This window comes from Condylura cristata, unplaced genomic scaffold (assembly GCF_000260355.1).
Source record: "Condylura cristata isolate star-nosed mole 26May11 unplaced genomic scaffold, ConCri1.0 scaffold00027, whole genome shotgun sequence".
Taxonomy (NCBI): Eukaryota; Metazoa; Chordata; class Mammalia; order Eulipotyphla; family Talpidae; genus Condylura; species Condylura cristata.
Genome location: NW_004567128.1, coordinates 19,744,576 through 19,770,083, shown reverse-complemented (window position 1 = coordinate 19,770,083; position 25,508 = coordinate 19,744,576). Strand labels below are relative to the sequence as shown.

Here is a 25,508-nt window from a genome sequence, read left to right as displayed (position 1 = left end):
ACGAAAGGATGTACTTAAAGATGAATACATAAAGATGTATTTAAGATGAATACATAGCCATAAAATAAGCATTTCTTCAAAATGTAACTACTTTTTCATAATTTCAATAGTGCTCATAGTTTCTTCAAAATAAAAAAAAAAAAAACAAACGAAATGACTTCTCAATTCCATAAAATGCTGCCTTTAGTTACACTATCGTTTTGTGACATATTTTTAATGAGTTGCAGGATACTAAAAACCAGTATTTTAATGCCAAAACTATTTAGTCAAGTGAAATTATGTCCACACATTTGCTGGAAAATAGCAGATGATATGGCCCACTTGAAAAATCTCTAGCCCAATTACTCATCAGTTTTCTTATGTTGGGTCTGATTTAATTTAAAGAGTCACTGTTTAATGTTGAAAATGCTTACAAATCTCTTTAAGTGAACAGAATTCTTTTCTTGGGACGTATTTACTGAACACAGATTGTGTACAGTGAGATGAGGAATCATAAACATGAGTAGTAGATGCCTTCTGTCTGCAAGGTTCTTCCATGCAAGAGAGAAAACAAACAAAGAGCTCTAATGCAAGACTGCATGGGTAGATGTTTCCGAGGTCAGAAGGCAGGCATAATTCTTCAGGGCATGCATCTTTCTGGGCAGAGGAGGCAGTGGACCAACGTGAAAGGACAAAACAAAGGACCAGTGTGAGAAGTGTATCTGAGCTGAGCTTTTCAGGGTTGGCAGGACTGGAGCAGTCAAAGATGGGAAGACTTCCTTGGAAAGCAAAACAAGGAGGACCTGCAATTAAATAAAGCAATGAGCATAAATGAGGAACAGTGAACTGGCCAGCAGTGTGAGATTCAACATAGGAAGAGTGGACGTGAAACTGGAAATGGGGGACCAATAAATGATCATGGAGGCCCTAAAAGTTAGCTAAGATAGTTAAAGTATTAGAGAACATTCAAAATCTTAGACCAATAATTCATGGAGAATATCCTAGAAGAAAATGTATATGTAAGAACAGATTTTGGGGTAGATAAGGAGAAAATGGAGAGAGAAAAGTCAGGTACAAAGCTACTAAAAACAGATTGAGTGGTATATATACACAATGGAATACTATTCAGGGATCAAAAATGATAAACTCATGCTATCTGTAGCAACATGGATAGAGGCGGAAGAGATTATTCTAGGTGAGTCAGAAGGAGAAAGATAAATATTGGATGGTTTCACTAATATGTGGACTCTGGAGAAACCAAACAAAGAATCAGCAAAAGACAAACTGTAAGGCTGACACATGAAAGCAGACGGTAGGTCTCAGGCATCGGTGAGGGTGGGCAGGGAAGGGGGAGAGCATGGCGTTGTGCATTGGAGGACTGTGGGCATGTTGGTGGTGGGAGAGCTGTGCTGAACACACCTGAAAAAAGAAATTCTATAATGTGAAAAAATAAGCAAGGATGTTCAAAAAAAAGTAAAATTTCATTGTCCCCCATAAAAGAATAAAGCTACTATGACTAGGTTAAGACATAATGAGATCATGTATTAGTGGTTGTGATACTTGGGAATGTACATTCCTTTGCTCCCCACTACCCACCCCCTGAAAAAAAACAGCTGCTTCACATACAGCTTTGAGAAAAAGTGTAGTGTGAAATGTGTTGAGATGATCTGGCCTGCACATGTAACTGAACCGTTAAAGCCTATATTTTAACTGGTAAGATTTGGTGGGGGAAATGGGGACCAGAAAAACACGTCTCAGCCTCTCAGGACAAAGCCTCCTACATTCCCTTGTTCATGAAAACTGCTGCCTCAGCTCTTCTTCCAGCCTGTGTCTGTGCCCGCAGCGTCCTCTTCTCCTTTCCTTTCTTTTTGATAATAAACCTGCCCTTTTTGATATGAATAAAAAAATGCTGTCTCAATTATTATGAACAAACAAACAAAAACTGCTGCCTACCAGAGAGAGCAAGCAAGTGAGAGCACAGAGGCTGGGTGGGAGCAACAGGAAGGGAAAAGCTGGACATGGAATGCAAGGCTGCTGGGCGGGTCCCATGGCCGCCACCCCCACCGTGCTCCTGATGGCTCACAGCAGTCTCAACATTCTCCAAACAGGCCTTCTGTGCCACCATACTTTCGTAGCTAATATTTCCTCTGCCCAGAGCACTTCTATCCCATCCAGACAGAACACCCTCTGAAAACTGCCCCCTGATTCTATTCTTCACCTCATGAGACAGAGCTGTTAGGGACTCTCAATAGTCACATGTAGTTCGAGTAGAGCAATCAATTCAATAAACTATCTTGACTCTTGGCATGTCCATCTGGATCCCCCTGAAAACTACAAGTTTCTTGGGGGCAGGGTCCATGTATTAGTAATATTTTTGAGGCAACTGCGGTCTTTAATAACACCTAGTAGAGAACTTGGTACAGAATTCTTAAGCGTGGAGTAGGGAAAACAGAGTGGCACAAACTTGCAGAAGTTGTAGCTAGAAGCTGGGAAACCACCACCGTCTTAATCTGGTAGTAAAATCAATACATCTACAGTTCTTTTTTGTGAGACAGCACTGGAGTATCCTTTTCTTTTTAAGAGAAACTAGCTTTTGAAATCTATAAAAGTACTTCTACTTGTAACCCTCCCCCGGGTGCAGAAAACATTTTTTTTTTTTTGGTCTTGTAAGAACCACTTTATTTTCCCAAGTAGGTAGAAGAGGAGTAGCTGGATGCCTACTCTCCTTGGAAGAGGGCGTGGGCAGGTGCTCTATGACCTGGCCAGGAACCAGTAACTTCATTTCCAAAGTGTGCACTGAGGACCTCCAAAGTCATGCAAAGATTCCTAGAGAATATACCGGTATTTTACATTTTGGAAGGAAATGCATTGATACTAAATATCTGTGGGATACCAGAGCAACTACTAACTTACAGTTTAGACAGGACTATATATTCCTTCCTTTGTGAAGCTGAATTTTCAAACTGTGGATTTAAAAAAGAAGGGGCTGTATGAAAAATCAATGTGGAACAGGAAATGGAGGTGGCAGTGTCCAATCTGATTCCAAGCTTTTAGATGCTGTACAGTGCCCAACAGACAGACACATTCCATTAGGAAGAAGCTGCATGGCTCTATGACTCAACTAAAATACTTCTTTGTTTCAATTTATGATAGTAGCTATTCAAATGGGTGCTAAGTTGTCAGGAGGCAATTAAAGTTTTTTGGACCTAATTGTTTAATAATTAATAGGTATTTCTTTTGACCTATGGTTGGTATGGAAAAAGTCACTGTAACAACCAGGGCTATTACTACCTTAGGAACCTCTCTCACCAAGGGGTTCTGGCCACTGATGGTGTCTCGACATTTTACTTCCAAGCCCATTTTGGACTGCATGCTTGAATGGACTGATAAATTTTTCCTTGAAGAAACAGACTAAAATCCCTTTTGAAAGTTCCAAGATACTGAAACATGTCACATGAGTGTTGTGGCCCCTGAAAGAATGACAGCTAGCAGAGAAAGAAGAGTGTTGCCCCTGATGTCATCCAGTCTGATCAGTCAACTATGTGCTATTCAGTTGCCCTCCCCTACACTCTGTCACTGTGATTCTATAAGTTTGCCCAGGGAGGAGGCCAGGGACATGAACACTGCAACAACAGGACCACTAAATAGGAGAAACATGGAGAAATCCTGCTTACTGTACTATGGAATAAGAATGGAGTTGGGTAGGTGAAATGTTGGGGAGACAGATGGCCTCCCATTTCCTCAGCACTGCTGAAAATGACTACCAATCTAATTGGGGCAATCTATGTCTTGGTTCCTTCCCATTCCTCTTGTGTCTTTGGATCTGTTCTGGTAACCAGAAAGCCTGGCTGGAGTCAGGGTCTACTCCTGTGCAAAACTACCATGCAGTGCTAGAGTTCTCAAATTTTCCACAGGAAAAGGACTGGTCAGGCAAGAAAAAAGGCATTCTTGTATTACCAGGGGCTGTGGTTGTTTCAAGTAACAGATGTGATCTCCCTGGAATCCCAAGTTTGTTTTGTGTTGCATATCAGTCATACATTTAGAAAGAAAATATATTATTGTTAAATCAAATAGCAATGTGAGGAAAGCAAAGTCCCGAAGTATTCCTGCTTCACCTAGAAAGTTGGAATTATACCAGCAATCTTCTAGTTATAAATATGTACCTGAAGTGCTTTGCTTATGACTTGGCAAAAAAACAGATGCTCAATCAACATTACTGATAGTGTGATTCATTGTCAGTCATGAAAGGAAACATGAGAGACTTACCAGGTTGATAATACAAATGCACTTTGAAAATACAAAATAAATGAGCAAGGATTGGGTTAATTTGCAGTGAGTCTGTATGCTCAACTCCAAGGGTGCCTGGGAGATTGTTCCCCCTGGTCAAGTTAGAGATGAATGTGCAAGCTTTATAAAGTGCTGTCGAAAGTCTGAAACACGTTTGCAGGCACTCTGTGCTGATGTGTCTATACGTACACTGACAATGTACACATCAGTGGTTTGCATCTTATTTAATTGATTACACGGCCTACTTTCAATTACATGACCAGTGGGGTATCAAAGATTCTCAGCAAACTTGGCTCATCTGAAGTCACAATTATTTTGTCCATATTTTGGTAGTTCACATTTAGAAGAGTGAGGAGTATTCTGAGACAAAAATGGCCTCAGGCGCTACCATTCAGCTGCACTGTACCTCAATCATTAACACCTAAGACAATCTCATAGTTCCTTTCTTCAGTTCTCTAATGCCATATGGTGGTTATAGTATACTTGGGGTCAATACCATGAAATTCAAAAATTTCAGAAATTCTTCAGAATGTAAATTAAGGTCTACTTTAAATATAAAGACCTGATTATTTGTACCAAATTCACAAGGAAACATTCTTTACCATAAATTATATGCTTAATTCCATTCACTTCAAAATTTGGTCAAATGTATGTTGATAACCTGTCATCATTAGAATTTTAATAAAAGTCCACAAAGAATAGATGAAAATTACACACCACATATAAATATGCATAGAGGTACAAATTATACTGGAGAGTTACATTATGTTCTGCTGACTTAAGTAACTTGATAGTTGAGGTAGCTCGTCATATTGTATATAACCTTTGTGAGTGTTTATTAATTAATCATTTAACAAAAGTCCCTCAAAAAAATAAACACAGTCTCTTGAACTTAGAACAGGAGATGACCCAGACCACGCAACACCACTTATGTTTTACCTCAGGGGAGGCCCGATTCTCTTTGATCAAGAATAGTATTATTCAGTCCACATACACAAATCTGACTGTGAGACTTGTAGGCCTCACTGGACACTGAAGCTGGAAAGTAGAAGGTACAATGATGGACTGAACTAGATCAACACACCGACAGCAATAGGAAGTGAAAACTGACTGCTCTGAAGGCAAGCAAGAAAAGAAGGCCCTTCAGAAGCTATTCTGAGAAGCCTCTAGCTCTGTTACATTAACATGCCCAAAAGCTGTAGGCACCAATGATTATATGCATTAATGATTCTGAGCCACCATAAGAGGACCATAATGGTGTTTAGGATATTCTTTAAGAGAAAAAAATATAGGACTTATTTTGAATGAATTCCAGACAAAATAGTTTAGAGTATGTTGCTTAGCACTTATTTAAAAGGTATACATCCACCATCTGCAACTATGTCCATTCAAATGGAAAGTGTGTTCCTAGGTGGTGTTGAGCAAATGCTGGCTGACTTGGAATCCACATACTAAGCAACAAGTTATTTTTCTTTCTGAATAAATCTCTGGTATGTTATTTAGCTGTGAATTTCTCACAGAAGACTGCTACAGTCTTATATGAGAATTCCATTTGTCACAGGAAGTCTGTTGAAGTCAAAGAAAGCCAATATCCATTTACCTCTTTGCCAACCCTAGAGCAAGGCCAATGAAACTGCAGGAGCAGAAAAAAAATAGTGAGATGGTGGAGAGGCCCTGAATTTCTATCAGGACATGCAGATCCATGTTCTGCTTTGAGGCTCCATGGGGCTACATGGTTCTGTATTTGTTGCTTAAATGTATCTGGGCCGATCTCCTAATTTGTGAAGCTAAGGTGTTGTGTATAATTTCTCAGGTCCTTTCTGTTTCAACTGTACCAAGATTTATCAATGAAAAGAATAAGGGAGAATAGTACATCATATCCAAATCCTTTGGGATCTGAATACACTACAATGGCCAATCATCACCCGCCCAGGCCAACAACAAAACTTAAACAAGAAAATCAACAACACACATCTTCCCCATCCGATCTTGTACTCAGAAAACCAAAACCAAAACAACAAAGCACCTTTTAACACCTTATAAAGTGGCACACTCACAATTCCTGGATTTTTTTTTTTTTTTGCTTTTAAGTGTTTTTTATATAATTCTTTACTCAGCTGAGCATGCATACAATGCCTTCAGGTCTTTTTGCTACTGCAGTAGCTGTTAAACAGCTATTTCTTACCATAGACTGATGGAAATAACTTTCTCTGGGAAAACAAACATCACAATCTGAAATGACATTTCACTTACTGAAAAACAAAATTATGCAAATGAAAAGATGCTATTTGACTCACTAAGTACTTAGGAAGGGGGTAAAACAGAATACTTCCAAATTTATTTCACCAATGCAATCTACTTATGGAAATGAAAGATGAACTTTTTCATAGCAGGTAGGCTTATATTTCAGAACCTGCTGTATGGTGGTGCTCAGGTGCCCAACCAGGTTGTCAGAAACTTGTGTTTTAGTGAGAATGGCACGGAGTAGATGCTTACACACGAATTATGGCTGAAACCCATTCAAGAAGGCAGATATTTAAAAGGCAACTTGAAGTTACAGGGCTAAGTAACAATAGAAAGTCTTAAGGGTTTGAGAGAAGAGATAATTGCTATTAATATCTTTAATATCCTGAACTTGCTTCTTAAAGATAATGTGGTGGTTAAGATCACTACCTAAAACATTTTTAAAAATGTATCTTTGTGCTACTGGAAGCATGCAATGAAATGCCAGATGATGGCAGACAGGTTTCCAGGAATAAGTATGGATAAAACGCTAGAAATGGATTTCTATGAGAGAAGACAAAAGAGGTAATGTGCATCTGTGTAGTCAGTAGTGTTTAAAAAAAAATGTGGCTCTCCGAGCAGCTCTAACTAACCCAATATGGTTTTCTAAACGCCGGTTTTAGATCATCTATTCAGATGTCCTGTCTCATGAATATACGTTTTGTAATGAAAAACGAGGTGGAGAGAAATGGTGTAACACATTCTCCCAGAAAGTCAGGTAGAAGGCTGAATTTTCTTTGAAGGCTTTTATGATTTATAACTCATTGTCAAGAAGAATTTTTCATGAAATGGTAGAAGGCAGCAATCACATTACTAGCAAATATACAATTGAGGAATAACACCCTGGCACAATATTTATATTTACTAGGGACAACACTTTACCTATAAGAACCAAACCTATATGGAATCAGCAAATGGTCAAATTTGCACTTAAGTATACAGTCAGGAAGAAGCATCACAATGGGAAAATTCCAGAGATGGGTATTTCTCTTTAATGATATCCAAAAGAATATCAAAGTAGTCATAGTGTTTATAATTGTTATAAACATTTTTTTTTATTTTTTAAAAAGTTATTTATGCACACAAGAACTGGGGTACAGGTCAGAGATGCAGGTGGATGAGAGGATTCACCAGAGACAGAGTGGGGACCAGAAAAGGTGTATTTAGTGAAATACAGTGCTGAGGGGAGCAGTGAGCAGGACAGGAGAGGTCTGCTTCACCATGTGGGTCACCTGGCTATGGATTGAACTCGTGCTGCATGGACTGTGGATAGCTTCATAATGCTGTGCTTCAACTACTTGAGGCACCAGAGAGGGCCCAACTTTTCTTTTTAGCTTATGGATTCTCTCTATACTAAATACACTTCTGTCCCAAATGGAAATAGCTATAACCAATAGCACCATTTAATGGGAAGAAAATAGAATCCACCAAATAAGAAACCTAGTTTGAAACACGTGACTATGTTATGGTAACCTCAAAAGGGTGCTGCACACTCAACACAGACAATATGATATCTATCTATGTGATAGCTGCAATCTAGTGTCTAGGCAAGGATAATTGTGTTCACAGAACACATACTCCATTTAACCAAAGAGCTACATTCCAGAGGTGCTATTCAGCTAGCACTCCAGTATCTTTTCCTGCATACTACAACGCAACATAATGGATTTAAGAAGTGGCGTATTGTTGACAAATTAGTACCTGGTTAATCAGCACATTTCAGGAATAACTTTTCACTGGTGAAAGCAATATTGTTATATGTTAATTTGCTCTAGAAATGACAATAGAAATTAAGCTTTCACTTGCTCTATATGAAGGGGAACAAATGCCCACTCTTTCCTCTGGGAACCACTTTAGAAAGCCTGAGGCTGAGAAACCATACTGAACTTTATGTGCCAAAGTGATAGTTAAAAGGCAGAGAGGATTGTCAAAAACAGGAAATATCGGGCACTATAATGTTTTGTTTTGTTTTAAAGAGGCTGGCCCTTAAATAGTTAGCTCATTCTTTTTGTTCTGGTGGGAAAGACTTCCCAGGAAAAAATAATGGCTGTTGTCAGCCCCAAGCAGATTTGAATTACTATCATAGAATTATGAAGATAAGGGTTTTGATAAAATGGTGACATCAGCTAGACCACAGAGGCATGGATAAGCCACTCTAATAAAAAGACTCAAATTTAATATAGACCAGAATATAAAACAGTTAATTGTGTTTAAATGTGTGCTTTCACTTGAACTATATAAACCAGGGTGTTGTCAAATAAAATCAGTTATTACACTATGACAGTCATTTCGCAAGGACTATCAGTTCCAGTGTTCGTTCCTGGGAATCACAAGATCAAAAGTCAAGTTTAGGCTCATGAGGGTGTGAGGAAAATCTACACTCCCCCAATACTAACTATAAGTCAATGTTACCACAATTAAAAAATAAATTCAAAATTAAAAAAAACAAAAAAGTTAGGATTGGTCTGACCAGTAGCTTCCACAGTGAATCAAAGAAAGGGACATTCCATAGCTGGGAGCCATTGCGCCTTCCAGAAAGTCCTGGTAGGTTGGGGATGTGTTTAGTCTCCTTGGACTAAAGGAGCCACATACATCCAGAGACCCAAAGGGATGACACTATGCTTTACTAAAAGGCAAAGACGCACTGGCTGTACACTGCTACTGTTTCTCTACAGCGAGACTGTGTTCACTGTACTAAAAATCAAAGGTACGTGACTATACTACTAACCCTGGAAAACGAAGATGGGAACTAAGCTTTCAGATTAAGATTTTATACATCTAAAAGCTACTTCCAAGGACTAAGCACTGGATGAGGGGAAACAGAAAATGCCAAGTCATCTTCAGATTTTTATTATAATTATTCAACACCACTATTCTGCCTGCTGTCATTCAGCCACTTCAGATATCACTTTCTATATGACAAAGCAAAATTAATCTTCCAAAGAGTCCTGGCTAAATATTATTTTGAGCAGGAGTATCCATGGTTTCCTAGTATTGATACAATATGAATTTCCTCCAGAAGCTCTGTTCGTAATGTAAAGACAATGAAACGAGTCTTCCATAATTGCATAATTAGGTTCGCAACACCACAAATTGCTGCTGTACCACTGAGTACACGTGTTAAGTGTCTTCTCACATAGGAAAAAATTCACATGGAAAACAGATGTAATATAACACTCAAATTTGACTCAGTTTTATAAACAATTCCAATTTTTTATTACTGGCAAAAAAATGTTTTCCTTTTATTGAGGTAACACTGCTTTGCCATACTGTGTGATGCTGGTGAACAGGTTCACACATCACAGGCGTGTGTCATCGCCCCTGGGCCCCTCCCTCCCACCTTTATTTCCAATCACTTCCCTCCCCACCTAAGAGCCTCCATTCTACAGTCCTAGTTCCAGGTGTTACTTTGGTTTAACTTTCTTAGCAAGAAAACTCCCAAGAAATTGTCTTGTGGTGAACCAAGACTTGTCATTTTGTCACGAATATATCAGCTGCTGGTGTGGGGAGTGGAGGTGGGGTGGGGAGAGGGAGGGAGGGTTGGTGGTGAAAAGAATACATTTTTAACTTCTCGTTGAAATGATTAGAGATAAGCACTGAAACATTACATACATCTCATTTTGATAGCTTCTATATGCAATTTGTAAAATTCTTATTCTCTGTGAAAATTATTCTCTTAAAATTTTATTTATACATGCTGCTTTGCTGTTGTGTGTAGGTGTGTGTGTGTGTGTGTGTGTGTGTGTGTGTGACAGCGTTTTCTCTTGTCTTCATACTACTCTGTTGCTCTGTGATGTACTAAGAGAAAGCTCAAAGATCAAGAATGGTGACGTTCACATAGGTCCGGCAAACAGAGTCCACAGCCCCTTCTTTTAGGCGCTCCCCAACGTGGGCTGTATGCAGCAAGCTTCCTAGTTGAATTATCTACTCTTATCTACTCCCCCAGCGTTAATCCGCGCTCAGCCTTGGGCCCTGCTGCCATGACTCATGGCTGCCCCTGTCAGAGGATTGGATGCTCAGGGTGCTCTGTTATCTGAGGCACTTGTGATTTAGCTGTCACCGTAAGTGGTGAGGAATGCTGAGTCATTTTCCTCTGCCTATCTGCCTAGTCCCCCACACTACGAGAAATATCTGCACATCATCGCAGGTCTAAGAAAATATTTTCTTCTGACCTTTCACGACAGCAGAGAGCTCCTATGTGTTTAGTCAACTTTATACACCACTGATCACTGGGGTGTTCAGAACATGGATACTGGGTGGAAAGAAGAGTAGGACGGAAGGACACCTACATCTGCATTTGGGCTCCTCACTGACGGGCTGTAGACCTCAGCTCAAACTTTCATGACGCCTCAGTTTTATAATATATGAAATGAAGATAATAATCCTGTTCACATCACAGGGTTCTCTTACAACGCAAATGAGATAAAGCAGGTGAAACGGCCATGACCTATACCTGTTATATTTCAAATAATTATGTACTTTTAGCAGTTCTAATTACTAAGGCCTGGCTCAGGACTCACACACATAAATGGGATTTCAATACCACATACATGGACATGACCTAATAAGTAATTAAATACCTTGTTCTCATCCCCCCATTTTTAACTTTAAAATTCTTTCATACCACACAAATAACAGATTCTTTTAACACACATTTATTTACATATACACTCTTCACCCAGTAGCACAGAAGACTAAAAGAGAGTTACCTCAATTTTAATTTTTTACTTAATCTAAATGGTTTTTTTATCTGTGCTCTGTTTGCATATAGCTCTTTAATTAGTAAGGCTAGTGTGATGTCGTGGTGACAGTTTCCTCTGCTGTCCCTTTGTATGACACCCTGAGCTGTGTATGTGAGAAACTTTGCCAAATCCAGTAAAAACTTCATTGTACATCACCAGAAAAGAAAAAAAAAATGAGCAGACAGTAGCAGCTTTTTTCCCCACTAACATTATCAGCAATTAACAAGTGTAATTAGGCTAAATAAGCAAAGCTTTGACAATAAAGGATAGCATCTTTTTTTGACATTAAGGATGTGAAGGATGCCTTTTAGTGGTCAACACAAATTAATGGCCAAATTGCTGCTATTACAAACTTCCGTGAATTTGTAAAGTAACATTTTTGGAAATACTTCCTTGTCTCCAGGAGGGAAATGCACCCATCTTTGCAGATAACATTAGCAAGCCTAGTTCTTTAGCAAGGATCTTACTAAATGCCTGATTATTAAAACAATAATTGATTAAGCACCTTTTAAAGTAAGCACCTAATGGTGACCTCACTGATGAGCCAATGATCGTTCTGCAAAGAGCAGAAACAAGAAGAAATGCGTGGCCTGCCTCAGCTCAGCTTGCTTTCCCACCTGGCCATGATGAAATCCACTAATCAGAATATTCTCCAAGTCTACCAAGGTGACAACCAAGCCTCGCTAAGTTACTCTGAAAGCTTCTATTAATAGCAAAGTTAGGATATGGTATGTCCTTGAGCGCTGACCATTTTTTAAAAGTGTCTAAATTACCAGAGATTGGTATCTCTTCTGAATGTTGGAAAGGAGCTGAAATCTCTGTGTCAAATCAATTTCCAGGGGAGAAAACAGGCCAAATAAGACCCAAGAAGGTTCCAGGAAGAAATTTGCTATGATTGAGTCATAATCAGAACGGCTGCCTACCAGAGCCCACCCCAGGGTGGGCACATGAGTTGTCCAGGACCCGGGGCCCGGGAGGTGTTGTCTGTCATTCGCACAGCACTAACCCCTGCCCTGCTGCCAACAAAGCATCTGATCAAATAACTTCCTTTGAACTGTTAAAAGCAGAACAAATGAACATACACTTCTCCAGTAAGGGCAGCAGTGAGCAGACAACACTACTCTCTTCCATTATACTTTACAGAGCTCTGAAAGTGCTTTCATGTGTATTACCACATTATGTGAATCAAAACTTCCTGAGGCTGTAAGTGCAGAAAGGATTAATTCTACCTCAGACATGAACAAACAAGTTTAGGGGAGCTGTAAGACTTGATCAAGGTAACAGACACTGAGACTGCATTCAAGCCTTGTAACTCCGCTTTGCACCACATTATCCAGCACACCAAATCTCCCTCTGATATCCTTTACGCAACAATTGATTTGAAGGTCTTCATCAATTAAGATTATTTAGAAAGTCACTGCAGTGGATGGTTAATATTATCAAGAAATGACCTTAGATTTGCCTATAGTCTGCTACTCACAGGTTTATGAGAACGGAAAAAATAACAGGAATTCACCTAATGGTCGTTAAGGTCAGACATACCAATTAAGAGAAGCCAAAACCATTTACACATCAATTTCACATTTGCAATTTTTACTACTGTTATTGGCTGTGTTGTAGAATCATTTATTTAGCTTGTACTATTATTACTAAGGCTTAGATACCACTGGAAGCAAATCAGTAACTTTGCTAAGAGTTGTAAAGAAGCTGGAATTAAGATAAGTCTATACTGAATCAAATTTGAGTATTGTCTCCTTATACAGGGAGATATTCAGAAAAGGGCTGGGAGGGGGAGAGGAAAGACCTTTGTTAGTGTGCAACATATGGTCTGGTCTTTCTGTGCACATCTCACCTTAGATAAAACCTTTCTGACATTAACCAGAAATACAACAAATGCTGGCAAGGATGTGGAGAAAAAGAAACTTTCCTACACTGCTAGTGGGAATGCAAACTGGTTCAACCACTATGGAAGGCTGTGTGGAGGTTCCTCAAACTACTAAAACATTGAGCCACTTTTATATGATCAGCAATTCCACTCCTAGAAATCCACCCAAAGGACACAAAAATATTTTTTGGACACTTCTATCTCTATGTTTATTGCAGTACTTTTTACATTAGGTAAGCCATGGAAACAACCCAAATGCCCCAATAGAACAGTGATCAAGAAGAGGTATATATATATACAATGGAATAATAATCAGCAATCAAAAAAGTTAAACTCCTGCCATTCACAACAACATGGATGGAGCTGGAAGGGATTATGTTCAATGAAATAAGCCAGAAGGAAAAAGAACTACTGGGTGGTTTCACTTATCGGAGGAATGTAGGAGAACTAAATAAAGGATCTTGGAAAAAAAGTAAATACAATAAATGAAAATCAAAATCAACAGGCAACTATAAATTAGAGACATTCTTCAGGAGAGGAGGATGAGGGATCAAAACAGGGTGGGAAGAGCATAAAGGACTGTGGTGATGGTACACCGGTGACTTGGTGGTGGGAATTTCATGGGGATGACACCTGAGAGGAGAAAGCACACATTGTATAGAAATGAACAGTGATGTAAAAAAAAAAAAAAATTGAACTGCACATCTTATTTCTTGAATGCAGTGGATTAATATGGAGAGGGTCTAAATTATTCAAAAGTGAAAGGAAACTTACTCCTCCCCATGTTTTCTTGTGATCTGCAGCAGGTCCCCGGATGATGATTCTCTGCATTAAAACATAGCACACAACACAGTCAGATTCAGAGGTTGAATCTCCATCAAATAAATTCCATTAAAGCTGATGCAGTCAACACAAGCATTTCATTGCATTGCATTCAAATGTTGCCCCCCCTTACATAAACACTGTCTCCATCACCAACAGTGACCTAACCTCAGAGGACAGAATCACAGGATTCTGGAAGCAAGGTCTCTATCAAGATACTATGACTTTGTCCGGCATTCCTTTCTGCCCTTGCCAAATAGAAATCAAATTTGTCACAGGCTTATCTTGGGAGGAAAGCAATGTTATCAACAAAAAATGGTGGGCAAAAACCACTAAGGAAGGTCTACTTTTAACAACCAGGCTAATATATTAGTTTGCCCATCCCTGATTTCTCTTCAGTATCATTCTGTGGCAAAGTTAGTATCCCTTTCAGTGCTAACATTTTCCCGAAAGGTGTTAAACAGCAGTACTCTAAATCAAATCACCCAAGGCAAAGTAGCTCACAGAGTTACTATCAATGAACAGGATGAGTCAGTAGCTGTGAACCAGTAATAGAAACCTTGGAGGGAAAAATAAAATGTATTGCAAATTCAGCCTACACAAAAGAGCAACATAAACAGAAGTTAACTCATACCATAATGCTGCATTTTCTTACAGGGTTCAGTCATAGAGCTACCCCACATTTACTTTTCACCTCCCACATTCCCAGAAATGTAAAATTGTAAGACATAACCTGTCAGTTGGTTGAGGAAATGTTTAACCTTTGAAGTTAAGCATAAAGGGAAGACCGTGCTGTCATCACACAGACCATTCCTGACTTTAGTTCCCCTCACAAGAAGACCAACTAGTAGCTATCTACAGAAAAGACACCATGGCAAAGAAACCCTCAAGCCTGGGATTAGGGCTGAAGCACATCACTGGACAACAGGGGCCAAGAAGGATGACTCTTGAAGGGGGGGGGGCAGGATATATTCCAGACTCATCGTGCCCCTGTGTACTGGCACACTGCCACCCTGAGAGGGGCCCTCTAGGTCCCAGGTTTCAATAATGAAGAAGAATCCAAGCTGGACATCAAGCTCCCCCAGCATGCGGAACACTTTCAGGAGGTCCACTCAGGTTTTGCCTCACGGGGGTCACTGAAATTATCTTCAGGACTTGACGAGGATCAGAGTGATAGAGTAAGGGGGCAAGACTTAGAGCACAGAGCGTTCAGGCCTTGGCAGGAGGTATTCCTGCTTGCCACAGCACCTCAGCAGACAGCCCAGCTATGCTGAGCCAGTGACCCCCTTTGGTAGACAGCTGAGCTGGTAGTTCTGTGTAATTTGGAGACAGGGTCAGTGGGTCATATACTGGCAGTGAAGCCCGTTCTGCCACCCTGCCCAGGGAGAGAAACAAAGACCCAGTCTCACCTAAGTGCTGAGCCAGAGAACTAGGGCAGCTGGACTGCCCAGCCCACAGCCCCATTGGGCTGCCAAGTCAGCACCCTTGCCGAGCGGTTCAGCACAGCTGCAGAACCCACATAACTGGGGAACCTAATCAGTGACCCAGAACAATACAGAGGCCAGTCAACTCCACATGCCAGATGCACAGCCCCACCTATGTATGATTCCATCCAGCTATGGAGTTCAGCCTACAATCCCCACAAGCTGGGGAGCCCAGTCTGAACACACCCTGCAATCTTGCCAAGGCAGGAAGCCCAGGCTGTAACCCCGCCCAATAAAGGAACATAGTCTGTGACCCCATGGGCCAAGAAAGTTCAGCTACTGACCCCGCCCAACAGTGATCATGAGGTGCAAGCAGCTCTACTCAACTCCACGGATGCCAAACCCATAGCCTCGATCAATCCCCAAGTTCAGCCTGCGGTATAGGTTGAACTGGCAGGAAACACAGCTTGGAATTTTGCCTAATCAAAGGTGACAGCAGACCAAGGCTAGTGACCCCATTTGCCTGGAAAGCACAGCCAGCACCCCTGCCCAAGTAGGGAGAGAGTCTTCCAGTGGTCCTGCATGAACATGGAGTCTACTCAACAGGTTCATGCAAGCATGGAGTTCACGCAACAGTATCCACCCAACCTCTAGGTATAGACATTGGTCTGACCCAATGAGAGATCCCAATAACAAGCCCTACTCTCCCACGGAAACTACTTAGCTGACCTGCCCGGTACTTCAAACTGAACTGGCTGGTCAAAGTCTTTCCTGCTAAAGTGAACCTATAAATTCTGGAAAGGGTAACTGCTTGAACAGATGGACAGGAGTAAATCCACAGTACAATGCAAGGAAGCAAGGAACATAAATCAACAGGGAAACATGACATTTCCAGAAGAAACTAACAAAGCTCTAATAGATGACCCTAAAAATGAAGGTCTATGAACCTTCTGAAAAAAAAAAAAAAATCAGAATAATCTTCTTAAAGGATTTTTGTGAACAAAGAAAATGCAGTCAGTTAGATGAAATTAGGAACACAGTGCATGAACAAAAAGACATTTAACAAATAAATGAAAACCATCCAAACCCAGAAATTTTAGAGTAGAAGAATATGACTGAAGCATTCAATAGATGAAAATTGCAATAGTAAGTCCTTACTTTATCAAAAATTATATTAAGGTGGCCCTGCCTGGTGGCACAAGGGGTTAAGTAGCAGCACTGCAGCTATTCCCAGCCACTGCAGCACGAGTTCAATCCCTGGCCAGGGAGGTGACCCATGTGGCACAGCAGAAATCTCCTGTCCCACTCACTACACTCCTCAGTAGTGTATTCCAGGAGATCCACCTGTTCTACTCCCTACTCTGTCTCTGGTGAATCCTCTCATCCCCATACCTCTGGCCTGTATCCCAGTTCTTGTATACATAAACACATTTTTTTTTTTAAAAGTCACATGAAGTCCAAAATGTCATTAATAGATTCTTGGGAATTGTGACTTCAAGTGAAACAATGTATAAGGAAGCCAACTTTATCTGAGGCTACTTGACATGAACAGGAGTTAAGTTTTTATGGCATATTTTTGGCCACAAGAACACCACCAAATTTCAAAGTCATGACCTAATGCACTTCTAATATTAAACAATAAAATGTTTTCATTCATTCCAAACCGCTTATTCCAATTCCGTGAAATAAGCAGTAGTCTTATCCCAGCAGCTCAGGGCTTAAGTTTGGGAAGTCTGGACAGGAATTCCAGGACAGGGTGCATCATACTGGGATGATTTAGACATGTCAGTGAACCTAACATGCACAAGTTGCAGATGTGGGAAGAAAGTGGAATACCCAGAGACACCTCAAAACAGGCATGGAAAAAAAATATATAAAAACTCCACAGGACAGTGGCCCTAACTGGGAATCAATTTATTTTTCTCATCAACATTATAATGAAACATTATTTGAAGACCTGTTGTACCTCAAAGAAAATGGATTAAAAATTCCAATCAAAAGAAAGAATGGCTCAGTGGGTAAAAACCAAGATCTCAACAATATGCTACTTAGACTCAGTTGAAGAATACAGAATGGGGCCTCCCTGGTGGCACAAGGGTTTAACTCTCAGCACTGTGAAGCTATCTGCAACCACTGCAGCAGGAGTGAGATCCCCAGGCAGGGAGCTGACCCACCTGGCACCACAGACCTGTTCCCTCAGGAGTGTATTTCAGTAACTTTGCCTGTTCTGCTCCCAACCCTGTCTCTAGTGAATCCATTATCCACCCCCTTTTACCTCTGGCCTACACTCCAGCTCTTGCATGAATAAATAAATGTTTTGTTTTGTGTTTTAAGAACACAGAATGGAGAGATGGAAATAGATATTTCAATCAAATGCTAATGAAAAGAACACAGGGGCAGGTATACTTATCGCAGACAAAAATACAGTTGTCTGTCACTTGAGATATTTTAGTAAAAAATGAACTGCACAAATTAAAAAAAACGGAACTGCATATAATAATCATGGCACCAGTGGCTATACAATATTATAGCCAATGTATGTAGTAAAGATTACACCATGTAGATTTGCATAATATTCACATACTATAATGTTTATGCAATGAGAAAAACACCTAATGATGCATTTCTCAGACATATCCTGGTCAGTAAACAATGCATGATTGCATATTTTAAGCTAAAACGGTCATAATGGACAAAGAGTATTTTTATATATACTAGAAATAGCTAATTTATCAAGAGGACATAACTAAGTATTCATGCACCCAATGCACTCTTAACAACAAACTGAAAGCATTATACTTCCTGACTTCAAACTATGCCACAAGCTAGAGTAAATCAAAATGGCATGTCTGGCATTGAAAATGGACAAACAGACCAAAGGAACAGACTCCAGAACTATGAACAAAATTTCATGCATATAAAATGCAACTAATATTTGACAAGGGAACCGATAATACTCAGTGGGAGAGGGGAAGAGTCTCTTCAATAAATCCTACTGGGGTAAGTAGACATATTCACATGCAAAAGAAAAAAAAAACTGAACCTTAAACCACTGACAAAAAGTAACTCAAACACTGAAATGTAAAACCTGAAGTCATAAAGTCCTAACAGAAAACAGAGCCCTCTCTGGTGGCGCAACAGGTTGAAGCGCAGCCCTATGAAGCTATCCACAGCCACAGCAGCCGGAGTTCGATCCCTGAGTTCAATTCCTGGCCAGGGAGGTGACCCACATGTCTCAGCAGACCTCTCGTCTTGCCCGCTGCTCCCCTCAGCAGTGTACTTCATCAATCTGCCTGTTCTGCTCCCTACTCTGTCTTGGTGAATGCTCTCAACACCTGCACCTCTGGCCTGTATCCCAGTCCTTTTATGCATAAATAAATCTCAAAAAAAAAAAAACCTTTGTCAATGGGGTTTTGGTAATGATTTTTTGAATATGACACCAAAACAATAAAAGCATTTACAAGTGGGGCCACATCGGACTAAAAAGCTTCCACATATCAAAACACGGACTCTTAAAAGGTGGGTTATTCAAACTCAGGGCCCTGATCAAATGTATGTAGGTAATGTTTTCTTCAACAGATTTCTTTATTCTATGACTTTTCAGAGTCTTTAAAATGCTAACAACCTTGTGATAGAATATAGGGCCTCTCCATGCAAGTAAGACATGAACCCTTCCATAGGGATCAGGAAGGCTCAGGAGTCCTGTCTGGAACTCAGTTTGGGAAACAGGGTAACTGCGAAAACTTCTTACAGCTCTGAAATTACATTATTTTCTAACAAAATAACAATTGACTGGAACAAATAAACAAAGTACGTCAAGAAAGAAGTCAAAGGGGCTGGATTTTCAGAGAATTTTGGAGCCAGAAGGAACTTTAGAAAGCCAAAGCCATCATTTCTCACCACCCCACCTTTTACTTTAAGCTGCAGACCATCCTCCAAAAATCTCATGCAGAACACCAATATATAAAATGGATTTTGGAAGGCCTGTTCAAGCCGAATTAAAGTAGAGAGCTAAAATCCACCCACAGGATTTCTCCTCGCAGCAGCCCAGATGGATCTCCTCAAAAGCCCAGCACCACAGAAAACAGGGTGAAATCCAGCGACCCTTGACCCTTTGGGTGAAGCTATTCTGGGGAGGAAGTGGGAAAATGCTGAACTCTATACAGATTCACAGGAAGGTGCTTCAACTTTCTAAGTTATCACATCACTTTTAACTGTATCTCTGCAAGTCAGATGAGCATTGTGGAAAGAGAATTATAAAATGCTACTCTAGAAAAAACCACAAGTTAATGCACTAAAATGCAACCCTTTACACGCGAGAAGCTATGAAAGGGTTAAAGGGAGGAGTCGCATGGCTAACTTTGGACTATAAGACATCTCAGAGGGCAGGGAAGGGAGATTTGACAGTGAGAGCGGCTTGACCAGGACAGTGCTATCAGATGCCAGGTAAATCTGGCAGGACTTCTTGCATTTCGTTTCTTGTTTATGCTTTAATATTTAATAAAGTATCTTTGAAAAGAATCAAGCTTATCTCAGCTGTGCTAGGGGAACCACAAAGGAAAGGCTTGTCAGGAATGGGCCAGGATTTTTAGAGGACACTTCTCTACAGGTCAACATGGTAGGCAGGACAGACAGGCAAGCAGCACACGTCTGGGGGAAGATGAAGCCAAGAAGACAAACATCTATACTGGCTGTCAGCCACCTCCCCTAGTGATTCAACAATAAACTTCCAAGATCAGAATCTTATTTTAAAGACAAATACAATGGTTGGGTTCGAGGCCTCCTGACCACAACAGCCCACCATGACCACCAACCCACCAAGCCCTAGCCGTCAAGTTCCCCACCCCACGTTGCCTCCTTGCTTCCGGTTGTCAGGAGTGTTAGCTCTTTTCACTCTCACCCCCTGTGACTCTGCTCTCTTCCTTCAGCCAGCAGCTGGATCTGTGCATGCATGCGCTTATGGTTTAGTTCTTACACCTCTCTAAGCAGCACTGTCAGGCAGGTGGCCATCCCAGGCTCAACATTACTTCTAAAGCAGTGACAACAGCCAAAAGACACCAGCTTTTAGTCAGTCGTTGAGGCACAGAGTTCACTAGATTTACCCAACCTGGCATTAACCGCTCTCTACAAGCAGGAGGCACTCCCTTAACAATTACACTGCACTTTGGCCAAACAAGCCTCTACCCTTCCTTTAAAAAATGCTTCCCACTGTCCCAGTTCTACCCTTCTGCTCTTTTCCTCTGCATTATTCGTACCTGCTTGAATTCCATGCATCCTTCAACATTAGTAGAAAGCCTTTCCTCATTATCTTTACAAGAAGTAATCTTTTTTTCATTTAAACTCTCATACATATAAAACATAGATGCTAACTCACATAGATACCTCATCTCTCAGACTATCCAATTCTCAAAGGTACCAACTTGTCTTCTACATTTGTATCTTGTTCATGCAGGGCACTAGATTATTCCCAGTGAGGGTTTCAGTGACCTATATAACACAGGTAGGGGAAGCTCCTACAGCCAAGTATATCCAGGACAAATTATATTTGCCAAAATTGCCCTTACTGTGGATCAATACATTAACCTTCAGTCATTTACATATCACCTCAATTAACTTTATAATATTTGCTAAGTGTATTTATTATCTACAGTTACTTAATGCTACTTCCAATTAAGTTACTGGCTTTACTTCAGTATCCAACTTCCACCTTGTCCTACAAAACAGTATATGGAAAAGGCCTTTGATATTTTATTTTTTAAGCACACATAAAAACACCTAACTTTGAAAGTTCTAAAACCTTTACAAAGTTCCACCTAGGTATATAACAAGCAGTACACTTTGTGGAATACTATTCATCCCTATCTTTGGTTCACTCTGAAATACCTGGTAAATGTTTTACTTGCCAGGCACTGTGCTCTTCTGTTGGGCAGTTATTCCCACCTGGGGCCAACCCCCCTGGCCTCCAGCTTCAGCTGCATACACCAGTACCCTGAATTCACTAACTAAGAGTCTCTGTTGTGCCCCCTCTACATACTTGTCCCTCTTTTGCCAGCCTTCAAGTGAGACTTACAGCCTGGAAACTCCTAATCCTGGCAGCGTTGATTCTTCCAGCAATCCTCCGAGATTCAATTATATCAAGTTCTTTATTAGTTTTGAAACACTGCAGGTTCCATTTTAATTTGTAGAGAAGCTTCAAACTTGGCTCTCATGGCTGTGCTCATACATCTCACTATATTGACTGCTGGCACCTGACTAGAAGTCTTGCCTGTCCTACTCTTCTCTCCAAGCCCCAAGGTTCTTCTAGTTTGCAAGAGGGCCTAAAGACCCGTGGCTCACCCTAGAGATGCGATGGAGTCCATTCTCTCCTCTTACAGCCCCAGTTCTAGTCAGCTACCTAAGGGCTTTCTCGAAGAGACTGGTCTATCGGCTAGCTTTCTGGGGGCTTTGCTTCTGCCATCTTCCATTCCCACGCATTCAAAAATTACAAGTCAACAGATGCATGCTGTCTATCTACAATAACAAGGCAGTTTCACATGTCATCTCACCAGTGTTGCAACAACCTTATGAGGTAGCTACAATACCTACTGAAAAATGATAAAAACTAAGATTCAGAGAAATCGGTTCACTCATGTTCGCAGAGTTAGTAAGCAGGGGCACTGCAGGAGTGTTACTTTCCCCCAGGTTATGTTTTCTTGTGGTGAAGTGGGTTTTCATCTTTGTATCTGCTCCAGGGATTATAGGTCCAAACCTCTACAAGTGTACACCCTGCCTATCTCCCAGCGGCCCAGCAATCCTCTGCCACAATGCACTGGCTTCCTTCCTCCCCCACTGACACTCATCAACTCCCTTCCCCACCAATCACCTCAGTATCACAGTCAAATACCAACCCTTTGTTGTGTTTAACTTACCATATTTGTATCAAAAGGTCTCACATGTAACTGTACAGCTCAATGGCTTCATAAACACACCTGTAACTGGCATCCAGATCAAAGAGTCAGAACCCATTCCTGGATTTTAATGTAGAAGTTGATACTAAGTCCACTGTCTTTTCAATCACAAATGTAGTCGTCAACAAGTATTTACCCATTGCTCATGACATCCCAGCAATTTTGCTAACACCAAGGACTTGATGGTGAATAAGACAGATGTGACACCTGCCCTAACAGAGCTTAGGCTCCATAGAGAGTCACAGTAATGTTTTAACTTTTAGAGGAATTTAAAATTCAGTATGGCTTTAGCATAGCTACCAATAGAGAAGTGGCTGGATTGAGAGACAAATGGTTAACTCATATAAGATCTTATTTGAGGGCAGAAGTATGCATTTTTTTCTAAATGTAGTGGGAAACCACTAGACAATACCCCTTCATTCATAAAATGTCCTATTTCCAAAGAACTTTCTTAACTATAACCTTTATACACTTATGTGCCACTGAATACACACCTATTAACCTCAATGTATAAATATAAGACAGAAATACTTATGTCTAATATATATCACAGTAATAACTATAAATTATGAAAATATCAAATTATTTTAAAAGTCAATATATATGTAATATATAAATGTGGATTCTACATCTTGCCAGTGATAAACACAAAGGAACAGCACCCAAAGTGCTGTCAGATATTGCTGAGTTTCTTGGATACTTAGAATCTGGAGAGCAAAGCCAGGGAAATTATTTAAGTGAAAAAGGACACTTTGTCTTTATTTGTTCCCAGTTTGGCTCAGATTGGGTATAGTAATATGCATCTAATTCAGCACAGTCATCTCTTCAACTCAATAAATACTGTGACTAACTAGAACATGGTGTGTCTACTATTTGCCAGCCTAGGTGAAGAAGATGAAGAGACATAAACCCCTGCCCTTATGAAAGCTACAATCTAGATAGAAAGTAACGATCCAACTGTGCTTATTTTACTTAAGCATGCTAAATGGTGGTAAGTAGTGGTTATGTACCAAGAAGGAAGAGAAAAAAGGCAGGAAAGGGTGGGCATTATTTAAGTGATTGTGTAAGACAATCTGATACTTGTCTTTTAGTAGTTTGTCAACCACATAGTGGTTGGTGTATACCAGAGGTTAACAAATTATTTCTGTAGACGACCAGAGAGTCAATATTCCAGCTTTGCAGGCCAAGTGGTTTCTGTTGTAACTACAAGTCTCTTGCTATTATAGCACAAAAGTTGTCACAGTAACCAATCTGTGCAAAGCACCTTCTTTTATAATAAAAATTTACTTATGGATACTAAAATTCTAATTGTATATAATTGTTCTATGTCATGAAATTGTCTTCAGTCAATTAAGAGTGCCAAAGCTACTCTTAGTGCATGCACTACACAAAAACATGCAGCAGGCCATTATTTGACAACCCCTGCAGCACAAAATGAAAAGGCTTCCTGAATGTTTATAAATCAACAAGTCAAAAGAAATACAAGCTCAGAAGTGCGAAAATAATTACTGAAACACAAAGATTCACCACTATCAATAACAGAAAATTCTCTAATAACTTTTAAGTTACGGATATTAATTTTATATGACAGTGAGACTTATGTTTCAAGTACACAATAAATTATTAAAGATAATGGTGTAACTATCTAAATAAATCATGCTAAAACTATAGTAGGTCCTTGGTGAATAAAAGGAAGTCATCACGAACTACATCAAATAAACTAGATGTCCTATAAATCACTTGAAGTCAACTGGATTCTCTAACAGAAATCATTTCAACCACATCGATGTTTCAATTATCACTTCCACCCCAATAAAAACACAAATCTATCTATCTAGCCTTGAATTTTTCTCAACTTCCACAGCTGCAAATACCACAGAGAACTCTATGCCTTGGATATGCCACCACCTAAAATATCACAGATCTAAAACCAGATATTCATTCCACCTCACATGTAAAGTAGCTTCCCCTCCAGAGAGAGTAGAGAGCAGAACCACTGAAATACACTGCTGAGAGGAGCAGCAGGTAAGATAGGAGAGGCCTGCTGCACCATGTGGGTCACCTCCCTGGACGGGGATTGAACCCACGCCACAGTGGTTTGAGATAATCAGACAGCACTGACACTTCAACCCCTGTGCCACCAGGGAGGCCCTAAAATCCATAATTATATTAACGATATCTTTATGATCGCATTCAGCACAATTATGTGGGAAGGTATTTTAAAAATACTAAAACAAGTTTTATTTTTCCTAAGAATTCACTTTTTTCCTTTTCTTCTTTATTCTAAACCTACCACATACTCCACAAGAAGCAGCTAAGTCATTTTCTGCTCATTGTTTCAAATGAAATAAAAGCCTGGGTCAGATAAAGAGAAAAAAAAATATTTTTCCCTAACTTTGACTTCCTAGATACCTGGGGGGAAAGAGAGGCCTTCTGGGAAGAGACAAAATGATAGAAGGAAAGAATGAGAGCAAGGTTCTGGCTTCAATCCTACCCACTTATTTCCCCCTCTCAGCCTCCCCTGGGTAAATGGAGGAGGGAAGTCATTGCAACCTAGGCTAGAAGTGCCAGACCTGAAGCAGGGAAACAGAGAGTGACTGGGCTAACTTGGAAGAACATTCTCCAGCCCCACTCAAACCTTCACATAGCTGCAGGCGCCCGCTGACATGCTGGTGGCACCCTCATAAGAGACCCTGGGCCAAAAGCTCCCAGTTTAGCTGCCCCTGCATTGCTGATTCCCAGAAACTGTGTTGCTAATAAGTGTTTATTATTTTAAACTACTGAGTTTTAGGGTAACTTGTTATGCATCAGTAGATAAATATCATACTTAGTAGTCTTTTAGAATATTATTAACATAAAGCACACATAAGGTACACAAATTGTGTCTCTACCTTTCTGAATTTCCATATGCTGAGCCCACCTATGTAACCAGTGTCACGTCAACAAACAGAGCATTGCCAGCACCCCAGAAGCTGCCACCTGCCAAACCCACCCCGCTCCTGTGCCTGCCGCCCAGTTACTCTCTCCCAACAAAGGAGGCCACTAGCCTCATTTCTTTTACCCTAGATGAGTTCTGTGTACTTTCCATTTCATATAAAGAGGATTACAGTATATTCTCTTTTGGACCTAACAGCAGCTG

At 40.3% G+C, this 25,508-nt stretch overlaps 1 protein-coding gene across 2 annotated transcripts in view; it reads right to left on the bottom strand.

The window, feature by feature from the left end:
* The window catches only part of PRRG1 (proline rich Gla (G-carboxyglutamic acid) 1), a 99,925-nt gene that overhangs the window by 40,141 nt on the left and 34,276 nt on the right, over positions 1-25,508 (bottom strand). For both annotated transcript variants that reach the window (XM_004689939.2, XM_012730218.1), the window contains exon 2: positions 13,951-14,001. In XM_004689939.2, coding sequence (XP_004689996.1) covers positions 13,951-13,960 — 10 coding nt within the window. In that variant the 5' untranslated portion in view covers positions 13,961-14,001. The remainder of the gene's footprint in view (positions 1-13,950; positions 14,002-25,508) is intronic.